Below are 22,735 nucleotides of genomic sequence, written 5' to 3'. Positions count from 1 at the left end.
GTTTGATTTTCTTTGTATATATAATATTTTGAAATCCAAAAGGACAAAGTTACTTGCCATCTTACGAATATTTGTTTTGAAACAAATTTTTTTACATGTTTTTGTAAAACATCTTTCGAAGATTTGCAATTAGTTTTTAAAATAAAATTTTTGTTAATTAAATCGTCTTAAAATTTTGAAATACATAAAGCTATTAATAAAATTTCTCTTTTGATTATTGAATAATTCTTTTGAGGGCCAGTTCAGACTCCTGAATGGAATCTAATTAGTCATTCTTGACTTGACTCTTTTGAAATTTGCTTTAATACACCACCATACCCTATATCAGACGCATTTGTCTCAACAATAATGGAGGCTAAATGGTCAATAATTGAAAAGCATGGAATACTTTTGAGAGCATATTTAACTTTTTGTATAGCTCGTGACTCCAAGGTAATGGATGCTTTTGCATCCTTGAAAGAAGAAAAGTACATAATAGCTTTATAGTTTTGACAAAATTAACAATATAATTGACACAACCTAAAAAACATTGCAAGTTTGTTTTATCTTGAATTTCATCAGAAAAATTGTTTGCAAACTCAAGATTTCTTTGAATTAGTGTAAATGTTCCTAGGTGTATGTACTGTCCCAAGAACCTTAAAGGTGTTTGACAAAGAACAACATTTTCTGTTAATGACATTTATATGAATATATTGAGATGTTTAAAATCTTGTTACGAACTCCCAAAGTAGATTAAATATCATCAATATAAACAATAATAAATTTTTGATAGACATTAAAAATATCATTAATAATTTTTTTAAATTCAGAATGAACATTTTTTAGACCAAATGGTATATCATTCTATCATATTGACCAAACGAAACAGTAAAAGCAATTTTGTATTTATCTTTTTTGTTAATTTGAATTATCCAAAAGCTTGATTTTATATCAAATTTAGAGAAAATAACTGCTTTGAGTAATCTCTTTAACATATATTTCTTTTGAGGCAATGAAAAAGAAAGTAAGTTTTAGAAAATGAAGGCAAAACATGACCTAAATAAAATTGGGTATGTTGCTAAACTTCCACAGAGAGATTCAAGGAATGAAAATGGTTCAATTTGAATGATTTATATATATATATATATATATATATATATATATATCAAACTATTCAAAAGAAGAAAGTCGTGACTTAATAAATAACATCTTGTATGGACAACTTAAGGTTTCAATGCTTAAAATTATTTTCCAAGAAAATCTCTATTTTAACTTTTTAAAATAGATATTTTTACTTTCTAATGATTTCATTTAATAAGCTACAAATTTAAATACACTACTTTTTAAAATTTTCAATTCATATTTGAATTTATGATATATAAAAAAAATTAATAAAAGATGAGGAGAACAATCAATGTTCCTTGAAAAACGAAAAATGAAGAACTAAAAATAGATAGTATTATTGAAATTTATATAAAAAAATTTAGTCTCCAAATTCAAATGTTTTCTATTACTTTTGACAACATATTTAACTTTTCGTACAGATAAAGTATGCTCATGACTCCAAGGTGGATGCTTTTGCATCCCTTGAAGAAGAAGAGCACATTATAGCCTTATATTTTTGACAAAATTAACAATATAATTGACACAACCTAAAAAGCATTACAAGTTTGTTTTATCTTGAATTTCATCAAAAAAACTATTTGCAAATTCAAGATTTCTTTGAATTGGTGTAAATGTTCATAGGTGTATGTACTGTCCCAAGAGCCTTGAGTGTGTTTGACAAAGAAAGGTTTTTCAGTTGACACAACTCCATCATTATTCTTAATGACATTTATGTGTATATTGAGATGTTTAAAATGCTGTATGGACAACTTAATGCTTAAAATTATTTTCCAAGAAAATCTCTATTTTAATTTTTTAAAATAGATATTCTTACTTTCTAATGATTTGATTTAATAAGCTACAAATTTAAATACACTGCTTTTTAAAGTATCCAATTCATATTTGAATTTATGATATATATAAAAAAAATTAAATAATAGATAAGGAGAACAATTAATGTTCCTTGAAAAAAGAAAAAAATGAAGAACTTAAAATAGATAGTATTAATGGAATATATATAAAAAATTACTCTCAAATTAAAATGTTCTCTATTATACATAAAATGTTCAGATTTAAGATAGAAACCCATATTCCAAATTAATACGACGTGCACATAAATTATTTCTTTTTGTCCAGGGTTAATATCTCGTAAATTTTTAAGTGGCCTCTTCAACTATAATTGACACATTAACAATATTTACCTGATTTATATTAATAAAATATTGAATATATATATATATAAACTTCTAAACTTTCAAAGATGCAATAATTTATTTTACAAATTCAAAAAATAAGGATTTAAATCCTCTGGTAATTTAATTTTTTTTTTATTTGCTTAAAAAGTTCAGATTCCGTATGTAAATCATTAAAAAACACTACTATTTTACCTAGAATTAAGCTACTCAAACACGGAATGTTGACAGAAGTGATGTGGCGAACTGTGATTCGCCTATTTTTCTTTTCCCATCTTCCAGTGAATACATGCCAAGTGTTGTTTGTCAACATTCCCTATCAAAATTCTCTGTTTGAGTAGCATAATTGTTTTACCAAACTTTTCACCAATATGCTATAAATAACTTCACCCACTTCTCAAGTACACCACACTCGGAACATTTATGCAGAAACATCAAACCTCATTATCAAAATCTAGTTGGATCAATAAACGAATATATTCACAAAAATTAATAAATCATCAAAAAATTTATGTACAAGGAGGGAAAGCTAAGGGAGTAATAGAAACAGCATCTTCAACATCTAATGCATTTTCTAAAACGACTTCATCAATATCCTAACTGAACTCTCCTCCGCGGACGCTGCACAAGGGGACTGTCTACAAATGGTGGCTAAATTCATGGATGCCACCACTTCTTCTTCTTCTTGAACCCCACCTCGGGCAATTCTACATACAAAGCAAACATAAAAGGCCATTCGACTTTTGTCTACTCAGCAGAGGAAGATCATGAGAAACTTAACCAAAAACATAACGTTAACCTTTACCTCCTAATGGATAGATTGAATTATAGTGCACTTCAGCCCAGAAGCTCAAGAATATAACTGCAGTGAAACATAGCAACCAATTGTTAAGACTACCCTAAAGTCCAAAGAAGAATATCATTCCCCCCAAAAAAAGCTAATTTATTGATTAAAATAACACGTCAAGAAATTTACATATGGATGAGAGGGACAAGTAAAACAGAAAAAACAGAGAGTTACGATACTCTTACAGTTCACAAAATGGGGATGGAGACTGTTGTAATCAAAGTATAAAACACGGAAAGGGTTCCATATGTCGGTAGGGTCCATTTGTTTTGCGGTAACGTAGGGGAAAAGGAAATGGAAATTGAGGAAATTTTGGGGGATATAAAAGACAGAATCTATTGAGATTTTCTCTTACTTTTTTCCCCCTTCCTTCCATTTTCATTTGAAATTAACAAAAGACATTCTAAGGAAATATTTTTCTATGAAATCAAGCCACTTTCTACTTGCACTGAAAAACTAAATTACTTGTTATATTAATAGTTGAATTGCAAAATTTAGCATTTCAAAACAAACCCAAAATTTGCCAGGCATTTAAACTTGTTTCAAGTGATGCTAGGTTTCTATTCCTTAATCTACATCAACAAATCATTAAAAAAAAGAAATGAAAAGAAAAATTGATAATTACTTCTGTTTGACTTCTGAGTATGTGGAAGAATCTCGATATAGCACGTATCCTTGAATGACGTAATGACAAAGATCTTGACACCATACTGCCACAAAATTTGTTAGTTATTGACCAATTGTTGAGATAACAAATATGTCGTGCAAGATAGCAACATCTAAAGTAAATCAATCCAGAACCTCGCTGTCATAGAAATTCCTTTACTATTGCTTAACATGACCCAAGTGAAACCTAAAATCATTCAAATGAACATAATATTCTCAATGATATAGATTGATCATTTCATTATGCAGTATTTACACAACTTCATACGGTAACAAAAGGATTCTATCTACATGGTGGAGATCAGACAACATAGCTCTAAAAGAAAAAAAATTACTTATGTATTGAAAAACACGCGGAATTTATGCATTGGATACACTCATGTACAAACAAAACATAGAGAGAGAAGGCAGGAAGGAAATATACTGAATCTGCGGCAGCCTGCAACGTGACATGATCACCCCACTCTCCTGTCCTGCAATCATGCAATGGAGATTAGACAAGCAGATTAGACAAGCAGATAGCGACCAGATTCTGTCAAAAGATCAGACGAGAAAGAAGCTACATATGAAACGGCACCATACTTCTTTATTTTCTGCAAATAGCCAACATAAGCCATGGGAACATAATTTTCGTACAATTCTCGATGTGACTTCAACTGGTGGTGGCAATTTAAAAACAGAAGCAACGTTAAAATCTGAATAGTTATGTGGCAATGACAAGAATCAAATGAATTAATTTGCAAGTGAAATGAATCTCTCATTGGCAAAAAATGCAATGAAACCTGGTTGACAACTTGCTCTCTCACAAATTTGTGATGCTCTTGAGTACGATATATTTGATCTGAAAGTGAACGGAACTGCAAAAGGAACAGTTAAAACTTAGAGTCCATGAGTCATGCCTTCTATGAGTTCAATACAAACGAAGGCGGCTAGCACTCAGAAGTACAAAAGAAGTGATTCAATTTGATTCGAAATTTTTAATATATATAGAGTCAACTATCAATTGCCCTCAAATAGGAACACACTTCAAAAGAAGATCCTACAGATTTTGAAACTTGCATCCCTTGAAAAAAAAACATGGTCATAACTTGGACATGAATCCATTCATTTCATAAAAAGTAGACAAAATTTGGCATCTTAAACAAACTAGCGTGGACGATGTTGAGCACAAACAAAAAAATTAGTACGCCTTATCCACATTTTTCAAATTATTTTTTCCTTTCTTCCTTGTCTTATTGGCTTGCAATTAACGGGAATGCTATTGACACCCATATCAAATGCTGTGGGAAAACACTACAATGGGAAGACAGGAAAATCTATCTGGTAATTGGCTTTTTCAAGATGCTATTCTGATAATCAAAAGCTAAAACAGAATAACAAGAAATAATCAGTTTTCCAATTATAATTCCACTGAATAGAATAGAAGCGGGAAAGCCAATCCTACAAGTAACAGGATAAACTGGTGATGCAATTTTTCAAGTAACGCATCAAGTGATTTGAAGAACATGTCCACCAGCATGCATAATGTGTACAAGTGTGTATCATACTGGTATTAATGCTTTGACATGTGGGGAAGACGTGTGCCATCAATCTTCAATTTGCACTAACATCTAAAAGAATATAGATTGTTCATGTACAAATGTAGATGGAGCCCAGGGATGTTCAAGAACCAACCTGACAATTACCATCCCCGGAAATTTTTAGCTCCACCAGGTCATACAACTGCAATCTGATTAAGACAAAAAATGATGAGTCAAAAGGCACCACAGTTATGAGAAAGTAATGGGCAATTCAAATAACTAGGCATATAAAGAGTATAGAAATGTGACAGGAAATTTCATAATAATTTGTTCAAGCCACATGGCCCACATCCATTTTGATCTTGTAAAACACAATCATTTAATTCATCCTAAGTTCTTCATTGACAGGAAGCAGAAAGGACCAATCAAAGTGAATTTAACCAAGTAGACAACTGCTCAAGAAAAAATAAATGCCTTGGAACTTCTATCCAATTTACGTATATTGTAGTCAAACCACACGTGGAATGTTTGAGATGTCAGATTAATTACATCATTAAATCGTAGTTTTATGTTTCATGGAAATATTGATATATTTTAGAATGTTTTCCAATAGTCGATGAAATATGGTTTCCAATATAAAAGACTGCAAAAAGTCGGAGTTCCACTATAGATGAAATCATTTGATAATGAAACTAACATTTACCTATGCTCTTAGCATGAGATAAATTCAACTCAGGCATATGTTACTCCCTTGTCCAAGTTCCAGGAGTTTGGCATGCATATTTCAGTTCACAGTAAGAACCCATGTAACACATAGCTTTGTGTTTTTCCAGAACGTCGAACATAAGGAAGTTGATGATGCCTCCCTCCTTTATGATTTCTCACCCCCTTGTTCTGCCACCACTACAAAGTTGTAAAGACACTCCCCCTTATTCACAGTTGAAAATTTTGTTTTGACTTTTGCAGTGAGTTAGACCTTTTGGTAAAGCTATCTTTTAAGTATATTCTTTTTTTTTTCTTTTCTTTTTTAAAAGATAAATGAATTTTAAAATAGTTCAATTGTTAAAAATCATATTTTGTGAATATTGCTACTAATGAAGCTTTAAGATCCAATAATCCTGAAGTTCGGTGTTCACAACATATTACTCACATAGTTCAAATCAGATAATTGGCATGACATACCAAAATATAGCCATGCAAAAGGTGAGAAGAAGCAGGGGGAGAGAGAAACAAAACAATGAAACTGTAGCAACACAAGGAACAGCTTAACAACCAGGGGAAACAGAAGAGATGTTGCACAAGACCTGTCAAGCAGCCTTTGATGATCTGATGAAACTTCATCAACAGATGGTATTTCTCCATTAATTTTAGGAACATGCTGCAATAGTGAAAAGTTCGATAATAATGCTAGATTTAACAAATCTTAAAATTACCATAGAAAATTACCATGACTTGATATGTGATAATATTAATTAAAAGATGTTTCATAGGGAATAGGAAGCTATTACAGCAAAAGACAAAGCTCAATGTAAGGTTAAGGATGTTCAAGTGACAACTGGACCTAATTCCTGTAGATTTGGAAAGTAATAAGGTAAAATTGAACTCACAGGAATTGAAACCATCTGATTCAGTCTTCTGCCCATTTCACCATAAAGAGCAGATTCATCTTCTATCTCCGGTAAGACTGTTTGGTTCTCACACTCAATTGATAATTCACCAAGGTTACACGAAACTGTTCCCATTTCATATGCTTCATGATTACTTTGAGATTCTGCAGACACGAGATGAAAAATTCAAAGAATAGTAAAATCTTATCTACAAATGAAAATAAAAAATAACGACGGTCCCATACCAGAACCAAAGTTCCTTCTTGAAGGATCAAGCCAAGATTGAGCAAGAATAGACGCTTTCTGATGTTGTTCTACAGCATATTCAGATCCCAATGCCTCTAAAGCTGCAAGTCTAGATAATTCTTCCTGTAGAGCATGAGCAATTTCTTTGTCGCTCTCCAAAATAGAGTGTGCCGTGTCCCAATAACCCTCTTTCACAGACTCAATTTGAGACGAGTCTTTTTCATAACAAGTAACAGTTCCAAGAGAACCACAATTCGTAAGAGAGCATACATCTATAAGGTGAAGGCCCCACCGAACAACATCAGGATCTGGTTCATACATAGTTGTGTTCTTCGACAAGATCTTATGAAGCCTTCCCAATTCAAACCAAAAACTTTTATGGTCCAAAGTTCCTCTACGCAATTGCAATGAGCAGAAATACTTCCTGCAAGAATAACATCCAGCTTTATTTTAAGAAAATGTAGTCCTCTCAGTTTCATAATTTGACTATATTTACAAAGTCATAGCTTTTTTTGTGACCAACCAGGAATCTACTTCTAAGCTCTATCATTTAAAAAATTGGGATTCCAATAATTCGGCACGAAAATAAACAAGTGCATAGAATGGGCATAAAAATACCAAAATACAACTATAAATGTATTACCAACCGGCAAACTTATGACCATTGATAACATATGCAATTCCAGTTTTTACATCAAACAGATATCTTAAAATTTACATTCATGCCACATAAGTTAGAAAGTAGTTAGAGTCAAAATGTCCAAGATATTGTCGAACAGGAACAAATAGTACCGAAGAAGCACTAGTCTTTACCACCCCACCCCCTTACCCCAACTGCCACCATTTAGGGCTAGAGGGAGGATAATATTATATGAAAATGATAAAAATAAAAATCATGATTTACGTAGATGGTTGACCCAACTGCCACCAAGATACTGTTTCCACAATATGGTTGACCTTAGATGTAGAAATCAAAATTTATGTAGCAGCCTCTCTAATAAAAATCTCTCTGGTTCAACATTAGAAAGAAATCCAAAGTTCCAAGGAAGTAGCAAGATATTAATATAAGATTTCCAAAGTGCAATAGTTAATACTAACTAAAATGGACAGTGTGCTTCAAAAACTACCCATATGAGCATCATGTAATCAAAGATGGGCAAAGATCGTTCTCATCATAATAGATAGAATACATCCTCATTGAAAAACTCTTGACCTCCGATTAGCATGAGTAAACAGCTCTAAATAAATTCTGAGAACAGAGTTTTCTTATTCAAAGCCTGAGAGTGAATGCAAAATTTGTAGTGAGCAACATTAATATTCAAAAACTAAGTAAATCATTTTTCCTAAAACACACATGAGATGACCAGCCCACTAATGCTTCCATGTACATAATCTAGCATCCAATACAGAACCCTGATTCATAATAAATATCTGTTTTCATAATAGAACAAACCTATCATATTTGAAAAAAATCAGACTTTCAGATATACCACGTAAACGTTATTAAAAAAACACAAACAAGTTTTGATATTTTCCTATCCCTCCCTACATTTAGGGTAAGCAATACTCGAATTGCAATTCATACCCCATTTTCTATGCTACCGTACATAGATTTGCTTGTGATAGTAAAATTTTCCCTAAATCAGATTGACGATCAGTACAATCCCGTAGAGGAGTTTCAACTATGATCGTTAGCTTACTCTTTGTAAAGTACATAAAGAGATCAATTCAATCATTATTCATCAACTCCGCATCCTATGACTTGGAATCCAGCGAAAGAAAAAGTTGATTCTAAAATTCGAAGCTTTGCAATGTTACAAACCTACTGAATCAATAATCACGAACATGTTAATTCTATCTTTAAATTGAAAAGAATGAACCCTGAAATTCAATTCATCATAGAGGAAAAATATGTGAATAAGTATTTACAGACCTTTTAATTCGAAGCCAATAACTTCAAAAATCTTTACCTAAACAAGGTAATTGTGCAATTTTTGAATAGGAAAATTGAGAAGACGTCAATTTTCCAACTTTTGGATAGCGAATAAGCCGAAAGCAGGTACAATTCTTTTCGTATAATCAGTTAATAATTTATAATAGGGTCTCATTCTCGGACATCGGTTAGGATAATTCAAAGATAAATCTGCATCTACATAGTTTTTATCTTGAATAGGACTGTACGAGAATAAAAATAACTCCTTTAATTATACTGGTTAAAATTAAACGAGCATAGCACATTATTCGAAAATACTTTATAGATAATATAAAAATAATATTTTGTATCAATTTGTTGGAAGATTTGATGAATTTCGGATGAATTAAAATTGTAAAATTTAGCATAAAATTTTAAGACAAGAAAATTGTACTCTCAAAACTCAATTTCTATAATTCATATTTTCTGTAATGATGAAATACTATAAATAAACAATCTTTTTATGTTACATTTAATACATAAAAATTAATTATTAATACATAAATTTAAACACTCATTAAAATTTATAGATACATGAATATGAATAAATTCATTTATAATAATTCTAGATTCATGTAATTTAAGTTTCATTAAATGAAAATTCATTGAATCTAAGTTAATGTGAATGTAATTAATTGAGAATTGATAACACAAATTTCATAAATGACAATATTTATGTAGTGTTTATTTCATATTGAAAAACGAAAAGTAAGGTACTGTTGAAATAATTGAATTGTATGGGGTTAAAAGCGTCCAAGAAATGATTATCCCTTTATATTCTAATTATTTTTTATTGAATTCTTATTTTAATATGTCATTAATTAGTAAATTATGTCTCTAATGATAATTTTGTTAATATATATTAGTTATTTATCTATTATCAAATATTAATCTTTTTACGCATTTGTTAACAAGATTATATAACGCTCATTCCCTTAAATTTCACTATACAATTGAATATGAAATTTTAGTCTATTTGTTTATCAAATCTAACATGATATTAGAACCATCCAGGGGTGGATCCAGGCTCCCGCTATAGTCCATTCTCACCCAAGCCCAGATGCATTAGTCCACCATTTCTTTCTTTCTCTTTATTTTATTTTTTTTATTTTGAGGAAATTACAACCAGAATGATATTTTAAGATCAGATCTCATTTATAAAGGTTTAAGTTTGTTAATTTGGAAATCAGGTTTTAATTTTTTAATTATTAATACATTTTATATATTTATTAACTGTAACTATTTTCGTTCTTTACGTTAAAGTCGGAGAGAGAATATTTTCAAATAAGGCAACAATATCTTTCAAAAACTACCTAACCGCAATGTGCAATCTCCCACGATCAACCCACTAAATTGATACATACCCAAATGATAGAAACCGTCCTCTTATGTCTAGGCAACGAAACCCCATATCTCAACTATTCATTATCACAGGAAACGAAATCCCACGTCATCGTCGTTCACTATCACAGGCAATGAAAGAGAATGGCGAATACGAGGAGTTCTGACCGGCGGTCACAACTAGAGAAAGGCGATCCATCTGCCTCCAAAAGACAAACCGTTCGAAAGGAGATTCATGACGAAACTCCAAGATGACGAACGAAGAATGTGAGTGCTCTGAGAACCTTTTCATGAAATGGGTAATTGGTTTCTCCGATTTTCATGAGTCATTTCGAACGGCATGGGGCTACGTTCGGCGAGATACGTTAAGTGGGCTAAGTGTTCAGCAAATGATTGTGTAAAAATTTGTGACCATTATTCGATTAATCGATAATTTGGCTTGTGTCTGGGTTGTGTGAACGTTGTTTTGGTGTAATTGATTGTGGTGTGTGACTGCTGTGTGCGAACTTAGCATAGGGATGGCTGTTGGGTGATCTTAAAAAGGTAATTGGTGGGTTATGAACAATTTTGTTTGTGAACTTTGTATGAATGTGGTTTGTGTCAAATTTGGTTTGTGACAAGTAGTTGTGTGACTGCGGTCTGCAGGTAGTTTTTGAACTTTCGCATTGTTTGTGTATTTTCTACGATTGTGTGTACAATGTGATGTGAATGTGACCTCTATGTGCCCCATAAACAACTTGTGACATGGATTTGAATTCGTTCTTACATCTGGTATACATACATTAACAAGATCTTTGAAATATATTTGCACTTTGTCGTTAATGTTTTGCGGGAATGGAACTACATTATCCCCGAAGATTAATGGTTCCGAGGTAAAATTACCACAAACGTGACAAAGAATGTTTTGACAAATTTCAAATCAAAGTTCACTGACGAATAAAAGGTTATCTTGGCAGACACATGTTTTTCATATTACATAGATTGCCAAGAAATTGTAGTGCAGCCCCAACTCATACACTACTTTTTGCCAAGGGAGGTTAAGCAGCCAAATCATAATGAGATGTGGTTCAAGGTTGCAAATAGATATTTGCAGTTGTCATTGTGTGAGTTTTGTTTGGTCACAAATCTTAGATGTAATGACAAAGACATTAGGAGAAGGCTTGAGAACGTCTCTTCTAGGATTAAGGAAACATATTTTGGGGATTTGAAACTAATGACAAACAACGATATGCGTGATGTGTTTTTGAATTTGTCGGATGTAGATGATCATGATGTTGTGAGTATTGAGATTTTATATTTTATTACGTCATTCCTTTTCTCTACGTCCTACACAAAGGTGGTTGAAAATTATTTGTTTTCTTTAATAGAAAATTTTGTTGCGATGGAGAGTTTTCCATGGGTTACCGACTTATTTGAGATGTCTATAAAATCTTTGAAAAAGGGTTTGGGACATAGAAATCGTCACTACAGATTGAAGGGTTTTTTGGTTGCGTTTCAAGTTTGGATTTATGAGTGCATTCTGAGCCTCAATGGACCTTTGACCAATAGGGTGGGGAATCGGCACCCCCACATTATGAATTGGGCATCGCATAAACAACCTTCTGCAGTCAAATTGGGTGAAGAGGTCTTCTCCCATTCCGATGTAAGTGTAAATGTTTTGTTTTTTTATATGTAGCTCACTGCTATTGTAGTCACAGATCATCGGTCATAAGACACACATTTGTTATAGTTCACTTGTTCGCATGTCACAAGTCAAATGCATAGGTCACAGAACTCTGAGTTGTCAAGGTACATAGATGCAGAGCAGGGGACCTGTGTATGCAGGTCACAAACTATGTGCACAGGTCATAGGCCACAGACTTGTTATATTTCCCAAGTGTTAGCAGTTTACAACATTTCACGTGTTCGCAGGTCACAAATTGTATGTGTAGGTCACAAAAATACTAACTTGTTAAGGCACTTAATTGCAGAGTATGGAACCTGTGTGCGTAAGTCACAAACTACGTGCACAGGTCCCAGATCACAGTCTTCTTATATTTCATAAGTGTTAGCAGGTCACAAACTATATGTCATGCATACTGGTTCATTGTTTTCCAACTTGTAGGGTTCTCTTCCTTCGGCACCGAGATTGAACCTTCCAGTTAAGAGAGCTCCTAAACCCATACGAATTCTGCAGTCCCCATATGTTATTGCTGCTGGAAAACAAAGTAAGCATTAAGATGGTGTTATCGTATTTGACAAGCATGACAAGCAAGTGAACAATGCTGATACAGTTGCGTTTCAAAATTGGTTTAACAGATGTTACAAACCAAGAAATAAGTATGTATCTTTTTCATGCTTGTGTGCTCGGGCTTCTTATGAATTCATTGGTAGTTTTAATTGGTATTTAACAGCTCTTTTTTCTTTGCAAAAAGAAGTTTAACGATGCGGATGACCATATTAGATCGCCTTTTTTAATTAGTTCGTTCCCGGTCTGCTCAAAAACATGGTGCCATGAACTTATCTATTCGGAATCTTCGTTGATTGGCACAATATGATCCGTAGTTCTAAACAACCACATTGTATATAATTATGTGCTTGTTAAAATTTTTGATCAGTTCATATGTTAACACTTTTTTACGGTTCATATGTCAAACACTCGGAATATTGTTGTTGACCACAGCTCACGAGTCACAATATATAGGTCACAGTAGATAGGTCACAACTGTGTAAGTTTGTTTAAACACCCATAGTTCACATACCATATCTGCACAGGTCACAACAGCCCTTCATGGGTTAAATTACACAAGTCACAGGACATAGGTCACGATAACTAGGTCACAACTGTTTAGATTTGTTTATCGACCACAGGTCACATCTGCACGGTCAGAAATGCTATTTTTGGTTCAAAAGACACAAGTCTGCAAATGTCATAGATTATGTCTAGCAGGTCACAACTTTATTGCACATAGGTCACAGGCCACAAGTCACACTTCACAGTTTGTTAAACACCTGTCAACATTCAATGCACTCATATCACAATTCCACTTTGGATGTTTTTAACTATTTACAAATCACAGATATGTTACAACTTCGTTTCTATTACCACATTCACATGCTAAATAACTGTCTTTTATGTTTTACAGCATATGGACGTATGTTTTCATTACCTATGGCAGTTTGCAAAATGAAGTCAAGATGCAAAGTCGAGTGTTACAACAACTGATACCCTCTTTCAAGCTAAGATAAAAAAAACATATTTTCCTAATTCCAGAAAGATCCAAATGTGATAATGACAGACTCATACATTGTAGAGGTTGCCACATGTAGGCGGTTAGAATTCAGTCGTCCGTGGTCTGAAATTGAATATGTGCTTATCCCGATTTTGCCCACAAATCGTGCACACTGAATGCTCTACTGCCTCGACATAAGAAACCATAAAATGTACGTATTTAATTCCAGCTACAAGACCTATCGTGATCGAATGATTTTTGTCGGGCTGAGCTATTCGCCAAAGTCATCTCGCGCTTGTTGTTTGGCTTGGGCATTTGGAAGAAAACTTGTGATGATGATAATAAAGATCCAATGGCGTTGACATTGTTGCTTACTAATAACATTCCGCATCAACAGAATGGGTATGGTCTTGTATTCGTTTTGTGACTTGTTGATCTTACAATTTTGGTACAATATAGTGTCATATTTGATGTGCTACCTTTTTTTATTTTTTCAGCCATGATTGTACCATCTTCGTCATTAAGTTTGCAGAGTACATGCTTCATAACGACATGAAGTCAATGCTGATAAATTTTGACGCTAGCCGAGCTAGGTTGGACATTACTGCTCGACTGTTTAAGCATAAGGAAATCAAGAAGCAAACAAATCTACTACAACCTAAAGGAGAGAGCATTGTTATAGAGTGATTACAGAGAGTTAATGTAGTGGCAAGAATACTACACGGTCGGTTTATGTTACCGTAATAGACGAAAGATTCATTTTGTTCATGTGTCTAGAAATTTCTAAAACTTTTAAGAATACGTTTTGAAACAGAAGGCTTGTTCATGTAACTACTAACATTTCTCAACATAGTAGACTTTATTTTGTTTAGTTAACTATGTGTGTTGGTACAAATGTGGTGATTGTGTTAATAATATCATGGAGGTCCCATATATTCATGTGCATATATTACGTATAATATATTTATCTCCACAGGTCAGAAAACTTTCTAGGTCACAGATTATCACTTGAATGGTCAGTTATGGGGCATGTAGTTGTGAACTTTGTGCTCAAATCACAAACAATATGCGCAGGTCACAAAGCATTGAGTTGTCAAGGCACACATTTGCATAGAGTATGACGTGTGTGCTTGGTCACAAGACACAGATTTTGTAATCCTTCACGTTTTCACAGGTCACAAACTCTATGTGTAGGTCACAGAGCACTCTGTTGTCATAGCACAGTTTGCTGAGTAGTCACAACACATTGTTGCATAAAGTATGTGACCCAGTTCGCGCAGGTCATAATCAATATGCGCAAGGCACAAGACACAATTTGTTATAGTTCAAACTTTTTCATAGATCACAAACTATCTGGGGATATCACAAAGGAAAGATTTGTCAAGGGCCGTAGTTGCATAGATTATACCACTTGTGTGCGCAGGTCACATACTACAAACATAGGTCATAAGTCCCAGAGTAATTATATTTGACAAGTGTTCGCAGATCACAAGTGTATATGCTCATGCATACTGGTTCACACATTGGTCACAGATTAGTTTATAGTTCACAGATGTCCGTACCAGGTGTCGTAGATTAGTGTCTTATATTCACAGGTCTGATGCATATGTGCATAGTTTACAAGTCAAGCAAATTAGGTAAACGCACATGTAGCAATCCATATCTGCTTCCCAATTTATGTGGAAAATATCACACCTAAATGAACAGCCATAAGTTCACATATATTTTTTTATTTGTCACTGATCAAATACAAACTGCAATAACATTTTTTTTCAATGTCCGAATGCAAGTGTAAATACGAACAAATCAAATAATGGATACTAAATGCCAGTATCAATAACACCTCACAAATTTCTAGATATGTTTTGGATTAATGGAAGCAAGTTGTTGCACATTCTACGATTATGACCACTTCCTTCACAACGTTCGCATTTCACTGTTTGTTTCCCCCTCCAAGCATGATATTTTCCTCTTTTCAACAAGTCTTCTTGAACTTCTCTTTTGATTAAGTGGCATGAAGGTTTGTCTTCAACCTCTCGGGGCACAGTACACTCATTTAAATTTCTAAATGGGTATACTGTGTATTAGTACGTATTTATGTATGCCTCTCTTGTGTAGAAGTACGAACAATAATTGTATGGGCCTGCTTTAATTTTTGCTATTACAGCCAACGCATGTGGACATGACATTTAATCAACTTGAAGCATCCGACATGTACAAGTCCATCTCTCTGCATCAACGACAAATGATGATCCATTATCAACAATGGAAAAATCGTCTGGTTCGCTGGAGAAACCTAGTCACAAATAGTACAACGTCAGGTTACATATGTCAAGTATTTGATTTCTCATCAGGTCATACATATGAACTCATGTTACAAATGTCGTGGTTACCTTTAAGTTTCTCAGAGCCGTGCTCATCTCTCTCATCAATTTCTCGTACTTGATGGATGACTTTGTAAATGTGCCACTTGCAGTGTCCATATTCTTACAAAACCAAGACTGTATTGGTTATCTCAAAGAATCCAACAGAGCTATGATAGGATAGTTCTTCGCTGCTTTTGTGACTGCGTTTACCGATTTCACTATATTAGAGGTTATTGTGGAGTACCTATTTGCAAGCATGTGGAGTCGTGACCACCTTTCTGGTCCAACTTCGTTCTACAAATTGAAAATGCTATTAGGTTTTAACGCGTATATCAATCAAGACTGTATACACTCATAAAAATCTAAATCTTACTGGATAACCTCTAATTTTCTTGTTCATTGTGTCCAATTGTTGCATGTTGTACTCGAAATCCTACAAAGTGTATACACGAACAACTGAATTGAACGCTCACATTATATTATGACCTGATTCACCAAAACGGGATTTTAAGTTTTGTAGTAGATGGTACGAACAGATTCCATGGCTTGCCCCAGGATAAACCTGTTCGATTGCGTTCTTTATACTGTTATGCCGATTTGATACAAAACAAAGGCCTTCTCTATCATCATAAGCACTCTTCAGGTTTTCGAAAAACCATTTCCAAGATCTATCATTTTTGTTATCTCCAATTCCAAGTGCAAGTACGAAAATGCTGTAGTTTGCATCCTGTGTACATGATGTAAACAGAGTGCCACTGTAGTGCCCATTCAAGTACGTGCCATCAACAACAATTGCAGGCCTACAGTGGACCCATCCCTGAATTGATGCACCAAGTGCCATGAAACAGTACCTGAATCTGTTCTGACAATCAACATCCATTTCTTTAACCATTTTAGGATTTTCTGTCGAAACATAAAAAGTATTGTGGCAACTGCCTGAATGATTATGTCAGATCCCTCCTTATTAATCTCAAAGTTTTTTCCCGATATCTCCATGCCTTCACGTAGTTCAACGTAACCCCATATGTATGCAACATGTTATTACATATATCGTGTGGAGTGTATATAGTATGTGATGATATGTACTTATACTTGATGCATGAGGACACGACAGACACTGACACTTGCCTATGAGATCCCAAAACTATGTTGGAAGCGCATGTATGACCATCAGTTATCTTTCGAATCTTGAAAATCTCTATTTTTTCCAACCTTGAAAACTTGCATATCCAATTGTACTCATCATTTGAGCACTTGACGAGGTATTCCTTTTTGTCTAATTGAACTACCACATATTCAAACATGCTTTGTATGGCGAAGAAAGACAAACTTAATTTCAGAACTTCCATGTCACGGAACACTCTACCTTCTTCTATGCTCATAGCATTAAGAACGGATACAATTGTGACCAAAATTTCAACCTGCCCTGATGGTTCTATTACTGCCTCACATATGTCATTTGTTATATGCTGCAATGGATACACCCCTGCACTAGATTGTTCATTAAGTGCAATCGGATTGGCCAGTGTACAACTTAGTGTTTTTTATCATATTTCTGTAGATGTCACCTCAACATTTAAGGGTTATTTTGAAGGGTCATGGTCGATACTTTTGAGAGTCATACAGGAGAGAACATTACTGTCACTTGTTATTTTGACGGGTGGCACATCAATGCTCAGAATGTAGTTCATTGTGACGGCTTCCTTCGTAGGATCGAGATCGAATTCTGCCACCGCTATTTCCACAAGCTTCAAGTAACAACAATTATGGTCAATCATCCCTAATGTTGACTGTGATTTTTATGGCAAACATACGTGCACATATCCCATTTCTGCAAACTTGCACAGGAAAACTGTCAATTTCAGTACGAACATCGATCACAAAATATGATGGAAGTATCATAGGGGTTTAGATTTGATATAGTATTTGTCACAGATAGTAATGACGATTTCATACACAATTGGAGGTACAATACATACATTTGGTAGCAAAAGCATAACAATAGCAAGGAAATCAATCCCAGAAACTAATTAAGGTCACAGATTTAAAATCCGCCACATGAGCACCTATCTTCCACGAAGTGACTCCAATTCCACATTCGTAATGCAGCTTGCCCAATGGAATCACGCAATAATGCCATCACACATGCGAAAGTGGGCACAATAATGCAGCTATCCCAGCGGAGTCAAACATTCGTAATGCGACCATTGACACAATAATGCAGTCACACATGCGAAAGCGGAATCCGAATGCAAAACATGTCTTCTGTGGCATTATAAAAACATAGACGTCGAATCGCATACCTGCCTACAGTGCAGATTCTAGAAATCCTAGAGAAGATGTACGATTCGGTATTAGTAATTCCAATAGCTGTGACCTTCGATGTCGATTACGGCGATTAGCAACTCCGACGGGCAAAATCACGAAGATTTCATTCCTGTGGATTGTGCGAGCTTTTTATTGGACCCGGCATCGACTTGTGACAGAAATTTCTGTTGGAATTGTAATGGATTGCTTATTTTTAGGAGCCGTCTGCAATCATATCATATTTATGTGTGTTCTATATATAAAAATATATATACATATCTAATTATGTAAAATATGATAAATTGAATTTAAACTTGATTTATGAATATGTAACCCTCGACACTTAAAATTGAAATGTAGTATGTTGATAGCTTGTGTTATGTATTGTTCCCTTTTATTTTTTATTTGAGCCCATGAAAAATTGATAAGCCTAACTCCAACAAAATATGTTTGTAAATTGACGAACTTTAATTTTTTTGGCCCAATTTAGTATCCATTTAAACCCAAACCCAAACCTAATTCTAGTCCAATTTTCTTCCTTTTGACATACTAAAGACCAGCGCAAGTAGAAGATGGTGATTCCTCTTCATTCTCGAACTTTTTACCTGGCAACCAAAGTCTTGAAACTTCCAAATTTTCAATCCTCTCTAAATTTCTACAAAATTAAGGAACCCACTACCCAAATCAAATATTTTATCTTTTAAAAGTTATTTTACTCCACAACGGCTTCTGAACTGGACAATTGGTAAGTATTTTCGGTTTCGAAATTCAAAGTTTAGTAACTTTAGTTTATTAGATTTTATTACTTGGACCGTCTTTTATATATATTTTTCGTTAATAATTTAATATTGATTATTGAGTATGAGTTTTTGAAAAATCCAAGTTTTTTTTTTGCAATTCGTTGAAAATGGCCTAATGATTTTTATTATTATTATTATTATTATTATTATTATTATTATTATTATTTTAGTACTTGAACATTTTTTTAATTTTCTAATTTGAGAATTCAATTGAAATTAATTTCGACAATAGATTTTCGCCTTTGTTAATCAGATTGTGGAGTAAAAGTTCATTCTAAAATGTAATGCAGAATTCCTCTTCATCAACAGACTTAATTGAATTCTTTTTGAATTTCAAAAATGTAGTAATTTTTTTATGGCACAGATGCAGACCCGCAGATATGCAAAAGCTTAAATATACTCCCTAGTAAGTAAATGTCGTCATCTCTCTACTTGTGGCCTTGTCGGCAAAATATTGAAATTGTTGCCTACTTGTCTTGTTGGTCAATTAGTTAATTAATTATTGTTGAAATGTTGTATTGTCAGTTTAATGATTGTTGTTGTTGCCTTGTCGACCAATCGGCCTAATGAATTACTTTCGTTGCCTTGTCGGCTTAATGAATAATATTTACTTTTAAATTTTAGTTCGTGAGTCAAAAATTCCTGGATCTGCCCTTGGAACCACCTTTAATTTGTATAATTTTCAGCTTTTATTCACTTTCATTCGACATGCAACCGAAAAATATGGAGGTTGGCACTTGCGACTATAAAAAATTTTGTATCCATGATGTATCAATTTTCAACCATTCAATGAAATTTTGATAAAGAATGGGAGCAAAATGATGAAACAATCGAAATTATTATCAATCTTGGATAAATGACGCCACAATTGTGGATCGTGGTGAATCAATTTTCTATTTTTCGGTATCTGAAGTTTGAAAACATTAGGAAAGGAAGGATAATGGATTGATACTTTCTATGGAAATGATTGAATGAAATTATCATTTAATAACTCTCAATTTAAGTCACATTATTTTATTTTATAATTTAAATTTTATCATTTCTTAAGAAATATAATATTGATGTATGACATTTAAAAAAAAAGTTTGATTATTTATAGAAATGAATTCTAGGTAAGCACATTTTTTCCTTAAAAAATTTGGGAGCCTTTGTATCCACTATTCTTATGTATTTATTAACTTTTAATGAAATTTATATATTTTATTATTAACATTATGTAAATTTATTAAAATAGACACTTTTCCAATAAAACAAAAATTGTTATGACCTTGACTCTTTTTTTTTTTTTTTTTTGATATTATTGTTACATTGCATGGTCGCTTAAAAAAGAAAAGACTCTTTCCAAATGCTCTATGAAAGTCTAAACTTATCGCTTTGGCTACGAGAAGCGATAGAAACACAATTTCACTCTAAATATATGATTCCAAATAAAACATAATTCATTCAAAGTGGATTCCCTCATAGACATTGCGTTATATATTAGTAGAATATTCATGTAAAATGTGCTTGCATGCTTATAACCATGGTCCAAGTAGTGATACTTACTTGAAATCACAAAATCGAAGTTGAATTACTTGCCTTTGATTCGCTTGCTTTCCACACCATGTTGTACCCACCTCTTGGTCAGAAATTCGATCACAATAGAAGGAATTTGATAGCCACAATCCAAGAACCCAATTTGAGATGTTATCTTCCAAAATCAAGCCCACTGAAGATATATCTGATTAGCGGGATATGTCTCGCTATCGGTGTTACAACTGAGGCAGGGGAGATGCCTGAGAATTAAGCCCACTGATAAAGCTCACAACATTTGAAGCTCAGGAACGAGCTAGGGTGAGGAAGAGAGAACAAGACCGACTTGAGCAACAAAGACATAATGCGCAGGAAGAAGGACAAGCAACTGAAGATATACACCTGCTACAAGCCTCGCCACAACCAGCTGAAATGGAATCGCAGCTACTTCGATATATATTTACCACCGCCACTAGAACTAGCAGGGATATACAAAATCTCCAGCAGAGGTTCGAGACGATGGCCACCACTATTGAAAAAGTGCAGAGAGACCTCTACTCCTCCTGAGACTACACAAAAGGCGCTATGAATGAAGCCACAGCTGCAAGAAGGGAAATAGAGACTATGAATGGTAGGTTCAACATGTGCGCTGGGAGAATGGATGGCATACAGTGGCGTGTGAACGAAACTTGGGATTGTTTGGGAAGTATGAAAAGTAGTCTTCAAGCCATTCAGGCCGAGCAAGCACAGCAGTCTGAGTTGCTGAGACAACTCCTATCTTGCCTCCCATCTCCTCCTGAAGATGATGCTGCGGGTCCCAACTTCACACCACAGCCACTGAATTGATCAGAAGAGTTTTGTTAATCTCTTATTGCCAAGTTGTGTCCATGTTTTAAATTCTGCCATTTTAACTTTACATTTTACATTGCGGACAATGTCTTGTATAAGTTTGGGGGATGGTAGCATAATTTCAAACAAATATTCGGCATGTAATTATTTTGCATATTCACAATCCATCGTTAATTTTGACAAGTTTTTGTATGATGCATGCTTGATGAGTGAGTCTTAATGAACTTTTGCATGCTTGTGTGGGTTTGGTAGCCTTGCCAGCTATGATGTGACTATTGGACATGTATAAACTAGAAACTGTGGATTTAGTGCAGGATTTAATTTGCTAATACTTGTTGATTGCATTGCTTGACATTCTTTTGCACGCCACTCATGCTTCACGTGTTAAGTTATTGATTGGACTTCTAGAATAAATTAGGAGAAACCTAGAATAACCCTCTATAACATTAACCCGTAATACGACTTTGAGATAATTTGGAGATGGTTGAGCCATTATAGGGAAACATGAAGATAAGTGGGGGCTCCGTGCATGAAATTATACTGTGTGGATTGTTTAGACCTGGAAGGTGAGAAATAGGTGAAAGCTTTAAGTTGAGGATGATTTTGGAAGTCAAATGTCGAGAAAAACAAAGAAGGGGCATAAAATAAAAATTGGAAAATCATCACTTCTCTCAAAAGCCTTTATGACTTGAGCAAGTAAGTCTGTAACGGTTTAAAACCTAATACCCTACTACCAACTAGTTTGAGAGTTATCGGCATAAAGCTCGTTACAAGGGTCATATAGAAAGCAAGAAAAGAGAGAAATTGATAAAAAGTCGTCTTATCGAACCTTTATAACTCGAGTGAATAAGACTGCAAGGGTTTAAAACCTGGTGCCCTAAAGCTAACTGGTTTGGGAGTCATCGCCTAAAGCTCATTACATGAGTTATATAAAAAGCAAATGAGAAGATGACACACAAAAAAAAAGCCTTGTTGGACATTTGGTTGATAGAACTATAACCTTGATGCGAGACAAGTAGCTTAGTTTAATCCTAAAGGTTGAAGCAATCAAAATAAGGAGAGTCTCTACTTGTTGATATGTGAACTTGTAATGGTAAAATTTATCCAAACTAAGAGAGAGTAAGGATTAAAATTGTTTAAACTCCTAACCTTAGAATACATCCCGGAGTAATTGAGTGAAAAGAATACATTTGGGGGTTGTGTATCTCTCGAGT

The 22,735-nt window shown here is 33.9% G+C and overlaps 1 protein-coding gene across 4 annotated transcripts; it reads right to left on the bottom strand.

Annotated features, from left to right (window-relative positions):
- Window positions 1-2,706: 2,706 nt before the first annotated feature.
- Window positions 2,707-9,287, bottom strand: LOC111407387 (OTU domain-containing protein DDB_G0284757-like). 4 transcript variants are annotated; one of them, XM_023036816.1, is made up of 11 exons: window positions 9,096-9,287; window positions 7,162-7,586; window positions 6,917-7,080; window positions 6,614-6,687; window positions 5,464-5,518; window positions 4,572-4,646; window positions 4,372-4,445; window positions 4,214-4,262; window positions 3,749-3,833; window positions 3,082-3,138; window positions 2,707-2,983 (listed from the first exon to the last, which is right to left on the bottom strand). In XM_023036816.1, exons 2-11 carry the CDS (start codon window positions 7,481-7,483, stop codon window positions 2,934-2,936), a joined length of 1,005 nt encoding a protein of 334 aa, XP_022892584.1. In that variant the 5' UTR covers window positions 7,484-7,586; window positions 9,096-9,287; the 3' UTR covers window positions 2,707-2,933. The 4 variants fall into 4 exon arrangements, with proteins under 4 accessions (XP_022892584.1, XP_022892585.1, XP_022892587.1 ...); XM_023036817.1 differs by having other exon boundaries at window positions 9,133-9,287; XM_023036819.1 differs by lacking the exon at window positions 9,096-9,287 and adding an exon at window positions 8,985-9,054.
- Between the last annotated feature and the right edge of the window lie 13,448 nt (window positions 9,288-22,735).

The sequence above is a fragment of the Olea europaea genome, chromosome 13 (genome assembly GCF_002742605.1).
Source record: "Olea europaea var. sylvestris chromosome 13, O_europaea_v1, whole genome shotgun sequence".
NCBI lineage: Eukaryota > Viridiplantae > Streptophyta > Magnoliopsida > Lamiales > Oleaceae > Olea > Olea europaea.
Note: the sequence above shows the minus strand (reverse complement) of the source record. Positions and strands in the feature narration are given on the sequence as shown.

Coding starts and splice junctions, on each gene's coding strand:
- LOC111407387 (XM_023036816.1), bottom strand. CDS start 7,483: ATGTATGAACCAGATCCTGATGTTGTTCGGTGGGGCCTTCACCTTATA. Junction 7,081..7,161: donor AAGAAGGAACTTTGGTTCTG/GTATGGGACCGT, acceptor TCGTGTCTGCAG/AATCTCAAAGTAATCATGAA. Junction 4,647..5,463: donor CCGGGGATGGTAATTGTCAG/GTTGGTTCTTGA, acceptor TTCCTTTTGCAG/TTCCGTTCACTTTCAGATCA.